Source organism: Phocoena phocoena, chromosome 5, assembly GCF_963924675.1.
Source record: "Phocoena phocoena chromosome 5, mPhoPho1.1, whole genome shotgun sequence".
Lineage (NCBI taxonomy): Eukaryota > Metazoa > Chordata > Mammalia > Artiodactyla > Phocoenidae > Phocoena > Phocoena phocoena.
This window is the reverse complement of record NC_089223.1, coordinates 8,047,711-8,059,930: the sequence shown is the minus strand read 5'-3', so window position 1 is coordinate 8,059,930 and position 12,220 is coordinate 8,047,711. Positions and strand designations below refer to the sequence as shown.

Genomic DNA, 12,220 nt, shown 5'->3' with positions numbered 1-12,220 from the left:
CCAAACAAAATGGGTGCTGAGCCCCGTTTACCTTGGTGTTTCTGTGGACAGCTCCCACAGCAGAGCATACGTCACGGGGAAGGGATCTCACGTCTTTCTCCCATGGGCCAGGATCTATTCTTACTTGTGTCGTGCATGTGCGTTTACCAATCAGCACCTAGCCCACTGTTGGCACTCCTGAAGCACTCGCTAGTAATAGTCATTGTAATCATGGTAATTTCAGCTAGGCGATAAAATTGGGCGGTGACTTAAAATCCAGACTAAGCTCTCTGTGTCATCTTTCTTTCACAACTGCACCAAAGGAGGGAAAAAAGACATCACTCCACAAGGTTAGGATTGTGTTTCTACTTGTGACGGCGTGTGTCTCCTTCACTGAAAGAAATGTATTTTATTACTAATGAAGGACTGTGAAAAGATCTGTCTTCCATTATTAAACCTCTTTCCCTTGTCTACAGTCTGTCATAATTTCCTACTTTTTAATATACGGAGCACTTTCTAGAACTTATGCAACCCAAGTAGTTAATCTGGTTTTCTGAGAATATCGCACTGATTCCTAAATCTCAGGGATGGAAAGGAAGTCTAGAGGTTGGTTACCCCTAGGAGAATTCTGTTTGTTATTTTTTCCAGGTCTCCTATAGCATCGGATCGAGATGCTAACATTTACATGCCCACTGTGAATGGATATGATAATGTTTCCGATTTCATTTTCCATTAAGGCAGATTTTGTCCTCATTAATATTGCCCTTGAAGTTTTTCCTTATAAACGCCCAGATTCACATGCGGTAACGTTAGGCAGATGACGGCTATTGGAGAAAGGTGCTTGGTCTTTCTTCTTGCACTGGTATTTTCACCAGAACGAGGAACACTAACCTCCACCGTCACAGATGCTCCTCCGAGGGATACACAGGCAGGGAGGGGCTGGCTTAGAGTCTGCTGCTCAAAGGCACATGCCTGCACAGCTGTGACTTCATGTTTTAAATAATCATTTTGCAGCCCTAAGTGTGTTTTTGTTTGAAGGCATGTGTTGAAAAGTAAACACGGGCCTATACTTCGTTGCCTGTCTTTTTACTTTCTTTTAATTATACAACGTATCTTATCCAAAAACAGAGTCTGCTCAGATCTCGACTGGTCACTGAGGGTCATCCATTTCTATGTCATCTGAATTTCTTAATGCGGTTTGCATTAAAATTCGTCTGGTGACACACTGGCGATGGGGAAAAATGTTAGAGTCCCTTCAAAATGTCAAAAATTTAAGTATGATTTCTTCAGCTACGTTTTGGAAAGGCTGACATTTTAAGAAAATACCGTTTGGGCTGGATGAAATAGGATAACATGTGCAAGAGCTGTGGAGTTCAAAGGCTTTGTTCTGTTTGTTTTTAAACTCATTTGACAACTGGAAGTATCCAGGAGAGAGGTTGTCCTTAAAACTAGCAATTTCTAGATTCTGAAAGACAGCACTGAAAAATTTTCAAAGTTCAGTTTACAACGGAGTGTATACTTTATGCTTCAGTTTGATTCCGTTCAATAAGTTATTTTCTGTTGTGGAAATATTTTAGGCTTCCGTATAAAATCCAGACTAGTAAAATTACAACCTTATTCTTAATCTTTTTGTGAAGAAAGCAAAACATGTAAAAATTATTAAGTACATGGATGGGTATTACATTACCTGGAAGAGGTCCTTGTAGTCAGAAGTTTACGGTTGATGAAGTGTTAAATTCTTTCAAGATATTTTTACATTCTTTATGCTTTCTAAGCCTACCGTTTTAAAAGAGCTTAGAAGCATACCTTTGATAACAAATAGGACATTCATAATAAACAAAAGACTATTTCCCTTTTTCTTATCCTGCCCAAAAAAAAAAAAAAAGTGGGGAGAGAAGATAAGACTTTCTAATCAAGTGTAAGAATTAATATTAATTGTCACAAGAGGTTAAGTGCAGGCTTCTATTTGCCGTGAGAAGGTTTGAGATAACTTCTGAAATATCCCTATCTACAAGTGTTTATGAAATGGATGACTCAGTTATTTCAGCTTCACCGTATATCATGGGAGCTCTAGGATTTGTTACTGGCTTTAATATCAGAACCAGAAAAAATGTAAAAGCTCTATTTGTGTAGATTCCTTTCCAATTCCATCCAGTCTTGAAAGGCTACAGAAGCTTCACGATTCAGATGAATTTGGGGAATTTGTTATGTTCATTTTCCTTTATTGTCAAGCCAAGCAGTAAATGTTTATACTTCCATGTGGCCCTTCTGTTAACTCTGTGTGGTTCCTTCCTGTGCACACTGCCTTGTGCAGGGCACTGATACTGTCCTGTCCTGCTCTGGTGAGCTAGGAGTCACTGCTGCTTACCCAGATCCTGTGTAGGGAGGGAGAAGGGGTAGAACAAAAATTCACCTGCGATTTGATGCCAGGGCAAGAGCAGGATCAATAAAGTCAGGATAGAAAAAGCCGGGCCCAGCCAGACAGGGACAAGTCCTAACCGGGATCAGGTGGATGGACTAATAGTTAATGGTTCCTTTACCTGAATGTGAAATGTCACGTGCGGCCCCAGGCAAAATGAGCTCTCTCTTATTTGCTCCCTAGCACCCTGTGTTTTTCTTTTATAACATGCGTGTGACTTGGCACTTAGGTGATCAGTGAATCCCTTCCACAGCAAATGCCCTATCTTGTTAATCCCTTTAATTCCAGTACCTAGCACATAGTACATGTTCAATAAACACTTGCCCAATGAATGAATGGGAAGGGGAGGTAGCGTATAAATGGAATTAGCATTTCTTCTACAGTTATTACGGGCTGGCTGTTTTTATGCTACATGTTTTTCACTTAATCTCCACAGCTTTATGGCGTTTTGTTCCTGTAGGAGAGAAAAAGAATCTCAAGTACAAAGTTTACTCATTGAAGATCTTGCAACTGGTCACCTGTATTTGAACTCCAGTCTCTTACTCTAAAACCCATATCTCACATACCCTATTGTCTCTCCAAAGAGCCAGTCCCTCAGTTTATTTCATGACATGAATGCTTAGCATGTTTTCGTATGGTACCACATTTTGGACAAGGGTTTAGCGTGTGACATTCACAGCACAAGGATCTCTGAGTTGATAAGTGTGAAATGAATGTATTTACCCTGATTTAACTGAAGATACAATCTGTGTAAACAACAAAAGTTGAAACCAAAAATATTTTGGTATTTAAGAATGTCCTTGACATTTTAACAGTAATTATCTAGTAGGAGAAACAGACAAGCAAGTAGACAGGCACGATACTCTACAATAAGCACTGTTAGAGAGTGGGAAACAACCTGGTGAGGTGCCTCACCCAGACGAGGCTGGCAGACTTTTGAAGGAAGGGTAGGTTTTTGCTAGTGTATTGCTGTAGAGCCTGTGTAGCCCCCGAGCAGCACAGCGGCGCAGGGCCGCGTGTGTGGATGTGCTGGTGAGTGAGCCCTGCCGAGTGTGTCCGTGGCTGTGCGAGCTCCTGTGGGTTCACGTAGGATGCATCCCTCCCTTGCTGGGCAGGTCAGCCAGGGGGTCCAGAAGCTCATGTAAGTTAATACAGGTCTGCAGTGTGAATGATATCCCGTTGCAGATGGCACAGTGCACGTCCTAAGCACGCATAAATGATGGCCCTGACTGGCTTCTGCTTGACTGCAGATACAGTGACCTCTTTGCTGTTCCTCAACGTGTACAAGATGACCGTGCCTCAGGGCCTTTGCACTTGCTTTCCTTCTTCCTGGAATGCTCTTCCCACAGAAGAGCATCTCCTTCGAGTCTCTGCTCACACGTCACCTTATTGGAAAGACTGTCCCCGGCCACCCAAGAAAATAGCAGGCCGTGGGCCGTACCTCCATCATCCTCCATGTTTTCCTCCATGTCCATAGCACTACCTGACTTTTTATTTTCTTTATTAACTATCCCCTTCTTTAAGATTTATTAGGACAGAGACTTTACTTGGGCCACTGAAATTTCTCCAACATCTAAAAAACTGTCAAGTCCATGGAAGGCCCTCAAAAATTATTTCTTAGATGAATGAGTAAATAAATTTTCTCTTTGTATCTCTAGCACCTGACATATCATAGACAGCCCTGTTATATGTATATAATATGTGATATATATGCTTATAATTGAATAAACTAGAACAATTTTGACCTGATTCTCTTTGTCAGAATAATAGAGTCCTATCAAGGTTGTCTATCCCAACATCCTACCCAGGGTGGTAATTGCTCCCTCTCCTGCATTTCTAACGCCCAGACTTTACTTGAACACCGTGAAGGGCAGCTCACCAGTTCACAAGGGGACTGCTGTGGCCTCACACCAAAATCGAGTTTCCAGAGCCCCACTGAGTATAGTGGAGCCTGTTCCGCTAAACGCCAGCCCCCTTGCTGTGGAGAGCTTGCATGTCTCACACACAGCCCAGCACAGAGTGGGTGCACCAACCCACTGTTGTTGAAGGAGTGAGTAAACCCATACATCCTGGAGGAAAAAACGAAGGAAGAATTTTCTAATTTTAATTTTCTTACTTTGCGGTTGGTGCTAATTTGGATGTGGCAATCATAAAAAGTACACGTTTTCAATTAGCTTGTGTGTTTGTGGAACTGGGGGATTTTATACATGTCATGTCAAGCACTGCAGGACTCTTGAGTGCCCTGAGGGGACACAGGTACCAGGGGGAGCAGAGCCAGTGACTGGTGTAGCAGGGGGTGCCGGCTGCCTGTGAGCCTGGCTTGAGGCCTGTGGGTCTTCCCAGCAGCGTGCATTCCCGTGCCTGAGGCATCAGCCTGGAAAATGCACGTTTCTCCAGGATGAGTCAGTTTTTTAAATCCTTCAGTGACTTTCCATTATCTACCACGGGATAAAATCCAAACTTAGCCCAGTATGCAGGGCCTCTGGCAGCCCAGCCGCTCATCCGACCCCCTCGTCACGTGTGCTAAGGACAGGCACCCAAGCCTCTCGTCTCCTGTGGTCACTGTCCCCCACTCCTGCCCGCCTCTCTGTATGAAGTGCCCTCTGGCCCACACAGCCCCCAAACGCTGTTGTTGATCCATGATGGGAACACAAGTGGCTCTCTTCTCTAACCATTTTTCATAACGCGTCTAAGACTCTGCCCCGCCCTGTCGTAGCATGTTGCACCTTGAATTGCAGTTTATATACCTCATCTCCCACTCCTCTCTTGAGCATTTTGAGATGTAGCAATATTTTACTCATCTTCCTGTGGTGCCTATAATAATAAAAAGAGGGATCGCTTCCATGTGTGTGGCTCTGCTCCAGGCACCGTGCTAGAGGCCTTTCATACCTTCTCTCAGATCTTCAAAGGAACCTTGCCAGGTTAGTGTTTTCAATGCCGTTTTATAGATTAGGAAATGGAGGCTCAGAGGAGTGAAATGGCTCAGCTAGGGCACCAAGCTACTAAACGTCAGTCACACTTCAATCCCAGGTCTGCCCGGAGGGAAAATTCACGTCCGCTCCTCTGCTGGTCAGTGGCTTCAAAGATGGTCCTCGTGAAGAAAGTGCTATACTTACAACATGGAATCATATATCTTATATTCTTCCGTTTTATATGTCTCTAAGTGTAACAGTTATTAGAAATCTGTATTGACAAAATGTTTATTTGCTGTATGAGGTTCTAACACGCACACACGCACCACACACACACACACACACACACACACACACACACACACACACACACACACACGATAGGTGACTAACTGATGCTGTAACTTTTAAAAAGCTGAGCACCAGATTGGGTCATTCAACTCTGTCTACTTAGGATTCAGCTCAGGGAACAAATGATTTTTGTGCCATAGATGCATAATCTGTGTGTTTTTTCCCCTACAATAGACAAGCAGAATGTTTAAAGTGTCTTAAAGCCCCAGATTTACTTAGCGTTTGCATCTTTCAGTAGCTTATCATGAACTGATTGGTGATATTTCATTTTATCCCAAATGTAAAGAGAATGCTTCATTTCATGGAAATATAGTAGTAAAAGCCCCATCTATTCCCCTGGTGATATCAAAGTAGGGTGAATAGCTATTAAAAGGAGGTGGAAGTCTTAGTACTGCTTTATTTTAAGCATAAGAATATTTCTCATACATTAACAGAATCATTTATGATTTCCAGATGTTTGTTTTTTTTATTTAATGATGGTATATTTGCTAAAATAAATTTCCGGTTATTCTCAAAGAAAATCTTTTGTACAGATCTGTGCTACTTGAGAATTGTGTTTTGAGGCAACACTTTTATTTATAATTTTATGAGAGAGGAGAGTATGGCAGTGGTTGGGTTTTACCCGATGCCAAAGGACAAGGTAAAAAAGACTAAATTTCAATGCAGTTTTTTAAACATAAAATCACTTAGTTAAAATAAGGGGGAGAGTTTTCCCATCCCCCAGACATCCTAGCCTGGTGTGCATGCCACCAATAAACAAAACCAAGAAAACAAGCCACAGTTGCATATTTGTAAGGTATAAATTACGCATCTCTGACTTGCCAGCTCTTGCCTTTTCACTTAAAAAAAAAAAAAAGTCGTGCTCCCTGTGTAATTTTGGCTCATTTCCAGAGCGCGTATTCCTTACGCTTAGCTGCTAGCTGCGACACCAGACCCCCTTGCTGTCTGAATTTGCGCAACAGTGCATACCCAGAGCTCCTCCATAAATAGTCTGTTCTCCCCACACTCGAGGCGAAAACAACCACAGGAAATCTGGGGATGTGCAGCTAGCCCCGCTTAATGGATCTAAGCCTGCAGGGCCAGCAGGAGAGCACACGTGTACACAGCCTCCGCTCCTGGCCCTGCAGCAGCGTTTACCTAAGGGGCAAGGAAGTCTGCGTGCAGGAGACACCATGTTGCTGCTGCAGCCTTGGCAACGGCACTAGCTGAGTTTTGGGTTTTCGTTTACAGTCTGGAGAGCCATCCTCCCTTAAGGAAACACAAACTCCTTTTCCCTCCTTCCTGGCCCCAGTCAGTAATCATCCAGACTGTCAGCTGCCAGCAGTTACCAGGAAGAGCAGCCCGCGGAAAGCATCTTGTCTTTCTTCCAGAAGCAAAGTTAAAGGAGCGTAGATGGATGGTCGCTTTTTGCATGCAAGTGGCCAGCTAGCATCCAGGGGGCATCAAGCTATGATTTCGGTTTCCGTGCCGGGGACATCAGCAGCTGTGGCTTGGGAGGTTTCACCCAGCAGGAGTGGAATTGCTGCGGACGTTTGGGGGTTTTGATGAGCAGTAGAGATTTGGGGACGTTGTGCTGTTATTGCAGGACCCCACCATGAAGATCCAGGAGCGTCCCAGCCTACCTGACAGCAAGCTGCAGAGGACTGCAAATGCTGATGACCAGCAAGAGAGCTTTGTCTCCGGAGTGCCAGAGCTGGACCTGACTGCATTGTGCGATGAGAAGAGCTGGGAAGGTAAGGTCATCTGCTGTTTGGATGATTTAATAGTGGAAAAGCATATGTAAATTAGCAGAAAGGAGAAGCATGTTGGATGTGTGGGTGAGAGCGAGAGCTGTGTGTGCAGAAGTAAACCACATTTCTAAATGACTGAAAATCCTTCCCCTGACTTAGGAATGTGTCACGTTCAGTGTTGCCAAGAGTAACTGCAATCTATGAAAGAAAATGTGCTTATCCTTTATTATAGTGTCACCTTGCAGTCCTTTTTTTTTTTTTTTTTTTTTTTTCTGATTTTGACTCTCCAGGGGTGCTGATGTGTGAGTGCCTTTTTCCCTCTAGGAGTACAAGCTGAGTAATAGGGAACTGGTGTGCATTTAGGGTTTGCTGTCAGTGTAACTGCTTCCCCCTGCTACATGCCCACCATCCACCTCCTTTGCTAAGTCTCCTCCCCATTTTTCAAGATGATTTTGATCTGCTTTGATTCTATGTTTGTTTTTATGGTTAGAATTTTTAAATCCAGGTTAGCAAACAAGGAATTTGCTTATCAGGAAAGCGCTGAATAAAAATGCTTCTTCTTGAAAGCCTGTAATACATTGCTTTAGATTGGTTTTTCTACAGACTTTTGACAAAAACGTTAGAAATTTACTTCTGCGGAAGAAGAGGGTATCCTCGTCTTGTCAAAACTGTACTTCAGGGAGGATCCTGCAGCAGTTCTGTCAAGCTGCTGTTCTTCCATTTTCCATGTGTCTGCACCCAGACATATCAGTGTGTGTCCAAAATAAGTGCCCATCTGCCTCTAGGCCGTATGTGTGTTTGAAGGCTACAGAGAGGGAGAAATTGCGCTCCTGGGTTCAGAACAGCAGCCTGATTTAACACAATGACTTAGCAGAGAATGGCAACTATTAAGAAAATCAGTCTTTTTCAAAAGCACCTGAGTTTCTTGTTTTCTGCCCACCCCTTTTTAACCAAAAAGTATTCGTTATGTTAACGATCTTAGATGAAGGGCCAAAAGATGATCTAAAAAGAGCACAAGGTGAAAAATAGTAGCACCCATGATGCTCCTTGCGTCGGGCTTTAGGGAAACAAAATCAAACTGGTTTTTTATTCTAATTTTCCCTCTTTGCAATCTAAGAAACGTGTTCCAGTTCTTTTTGTTGTTGTTTTGTTTTGTTTCTCCCATGTAATTAAGCAGTGGATCTGAGATTTTGTCAGATCGTCCCAGCCCATAATCTGTCCACTGGGGGAAGAATTCCGGGTTTTTTGTTCTGTTTTTAAGGGATCCATTCCTGGCTGGTGTTCGTTGTTGTTCTTTCGTGTACTTTGAAATAATCAGGTGTGCTTTTAATTCATACATTGAAAACAACCTTACCACCCCACCAAAAAAGTCCCATGGTAGCCACGGTCACCCAGATAAAACAAAAACAGTAGCCAAAATCAATGCTATATTTGGGTTTCAAGAATGTGGTCTCCTCATATCATTAACATACAGCTCTAGATAAAAACTAGGATTTGGGGTCAGAATTCAAATTGGCCATATTATCTTGATGATTTATTGAGGAAAGGGGAAGGTAGATTCTTCCTCCTCCTACTGAAGTGGATGCAGGTGTTGGATTATTTTTACTTTGGTGAGTCATAAATTTATAGTCTCTTCCAGCACACTTAAAGAGGCTAAATATAAAGCTGAAAAATCTCTCCAGAGTGGGTGAAAGCTAACTTATTGTTTCCTTAAAACTATTTCATCACTTAATGGAAAGAACTTTCTGCCACATAAAAAGTAAGATGAAGGGACCAATATTTTATTATATTTTGTATTGGAAAAGTAGATGAAATTTTTTTTTTTTTTGCGGTACTTGGGCCTCTCACCGTTGTGGCCTCTCCCTTTGCGGAGCACAGGCTCCGGACACGCAGGCTCAGCGGCCATGGCTCACGGGCCCAGCCGCTCCACGGCACGTGGGATCTTCCCGGACCGGGGCACGAACCCGTGTCCCCTGCATCGGCAGGCGGACTCTCAACCACTGCGCCACCAGGGAAGCCCCTAGATGAAATTTTTAAAGCTTATGGCGAGAAAGAAATACATTTTACTGTGCTTGGGAATGTGAATTGTGTTATCCATGTAATTTATGAAATGAGTTGTTTTAACTTTTTTTTTTTTTTTTTTGGCCGATTACTGCATTTGTCATTGAACTTGCATATCTCAGAAATCTAGATGGATTCATTTCAAGGCTGTTTAGATCATTTGGTTACAGCTTTCAGTATATTTATATATATATTCATTTATTTTAAATGTCCACTTTACATTATAGCCATAATATAGCTGTAAGTCTAGTCAAAGGAATTTTTGCATAAAGCCTGGCTAAGATGAGAGCAGTCAGTTCTGTCACCGAACTGAACCACTTTCTCTGTAGCTTCAGTAAGAAACAAAATGGTGGCTTTCCAGTAAGGAATTAACTTTGCACTAATTTAAACGGTGAATGTGAAACCAGTGCAACAAAATACATAAACAAAAGGAGTAGTTACCGAAACCGTATGAGCCAGTGTCCCTCTATAGGTCTCCGTCACTAGTCTCCAGACCACCATGTAGTGTAACCCCCTCTCTTTGGTTGGCTTATTCTCCATCCCCAAGCCATAGTTCATTCTCATTCACAGAATATCCGGTGAGACAGTACTTAATGAGCAGCCTGCTGGTACTGTTCTCTGCTGTGTATGCTCCCACGTGGAAATGATGTTCTCTGGCTTCTGGGGCATATGGTATCAGGGAAATAAAAAGAAAAATGAAACTGATAATAGGTTCCATAGGCCACATAGAGTGGAACCCTCTCCAAGTGAATGTAGGATCATGGTCTAGCTGTGCTTGTTGACAGATTCATAATACATGCTTGATCTTTTTTTTCTCTCTACGTGTAGCTATGTATTAGGGCACATTATTTGATCTGTCCACATGACAGCAACATCATCATCGCTGTTACTAGGGTTTCCGCTCTCCAAAATTAAATGAATACACAAATCAAATGAACTAGTCTTCCTTATTTAAAGTCCTTGAAAGTTACATAATTAGAATGTTCCCAATCAGCCAATTCATGTTGATTTCCACCCCTTGTGGAAGTACTGAGATGTAAACACCCAGTTACTCTATTAGATTTGTCCTGGTGAAATCAGCTTTGAAAGAACCTTTTTTAAAGGACATAAAATACTTCAGATATCTTATTCGTCACTTACTGCTTATCAAAAATAACTGTAGAAAGGAAATTCTCTAAAAAAAAATGATAGAGAAGCCAGGGATTTTAAAGATCTTACAGCTGAGCCGTCCCATTATACAGCTAAGAAAGCTGAGGCCGAAAGAGGCAACATGTTGATTCAAGATCACTGTCTCCTGACTTCCACCCTCTTCCTAAGCAGTGCCAGTTCAGTATGGCGGCAGGCAGTGGGACCGTGAGGTTAAGGGGCAGACACGTCCAGAGTTCAAATCATGGCTCTACCACTTAATCAGCTTTGTGGACAAGGTAGTCAGCCTGTCTCCGTTTGGGCCTCAGCTTCCCCATCTTGTAATAGGTGGCACAGTACCTAATAACGTGTAGTAACTATAGTAGTATCTACTTAGTATGTTTTTGCAGGATTAAATGAGCTAACATATGCACAGTCACTTGTTGGGCACTGAGTGAGTGTTAGCTGATGTTGCCTTTTTGTTTGTTTTAACTTTTTGTTTTCTCTTGGAGTGTAGCCCATTAACAATGTCGTGATAGCTTCAGGTGCACAGCCATACATATGCATGTATCCACTCTCCCCCAAACTCCCCTCCCAGCCAGGCTGCCACATAACATTGAGCAGAGTTCCCTGTGCTGTACAGTAGGTCCTTGTTGGTTATTCATTTTAAATATAGCAGTGTATACACGTCAGCCCCAAACTCCCTAACTATCCCTTCCCCCCACCCTTCCCCCCAGTAACCATAAGTTTGTTCTCTAAGTCTGTGAGTCTGTTTCTGTTTTGTAAATAAGTTCACTTGTATCATTTCTTTTTAGATTCCGCATATAAGGGATGTCATACGATGTTTCTCTTTCTCTGTCTGACCTACTTCACTCAGTAGGACAAACATGCACCCCAGTGTTCATTGCAGCTGTATTTACAATAGCCAAGACATGGAGGCAACCTACGTGTCCATTGACAGAGGAATGGAAAAAGATGTGGTACATATATATATAATGGAATATTACTCGGCCATTAAAAAGAATAAAATAATGCCATTTGCAGAACACGGATGGACCTAGTTGATGTTATTTTGGATTGATGGCTACTAAGTTTCCCTCTAACTCTGATAGTTTGCGAGAGTATTGGAACAATTTAATAGGACAGCCATTGTTGTAAGATTAAATTTTGGAATTCTAAGGAAAATTTTATGAAAGGCTTCCCCCAGTGAAGACCCCTCACCAGTGGGGCTTCCATGTTTCTGCATCTGGGATGTGCAGGGACCTCCAGTGCTGCCGAGTAGCCTCCTGGGAAGACGGCGTGACATCACGACGAGTAGGGATGGCTCTCGATAGCATATACCTAGGTGGTAATGAGACGTGGAAAGCATCAGCTCCCTTAATTCTGTGCAGATTTCTTAGAGATAAATCATCAGTAGTCAGTTTTCTTTGTGTAGTAAACGGATCCAGCCAGCTAAGCAGAGAGGAGCTATGTCCCAGTGATCCCGTTAGCATTAGTCAGAGTTGTATTCCCTCTTCCTGCAGTGAATCTCCTTCATTTCCATGTGTGCTGCAAGTGTCTGAACTGGAACTCCCCCAGGATCTCTTCTTTTTTATTACTTAGGTAGCAAGCATACAGCTTTTATCTGTTATTTCTGACCTGCT

General features: G+C 42.6%; 1 protein-coding gene across 1 annotated transcript in view; it reads left to right on the top strand.

The window, feature by feature from the left end:
- Nucleotides 1-12,220, top strand: part of FAM13A (family with sequence similarity 13 member A) — a 306,916-nt gene that overhangs the window by 266,809 nt on the left and 27,887 nt on the right. Inside the window, exon 13 of the mRNA XM_065878125.1 lies at nt 7,247-7,394. Within this exon, the coding sequence (XP_065734197.1) occupies nt 7,247-7,394 (148 nt within the window). The remainder of the gene's footprint in view (nt 1-7,246; nt 7,395-12,220) is intronic.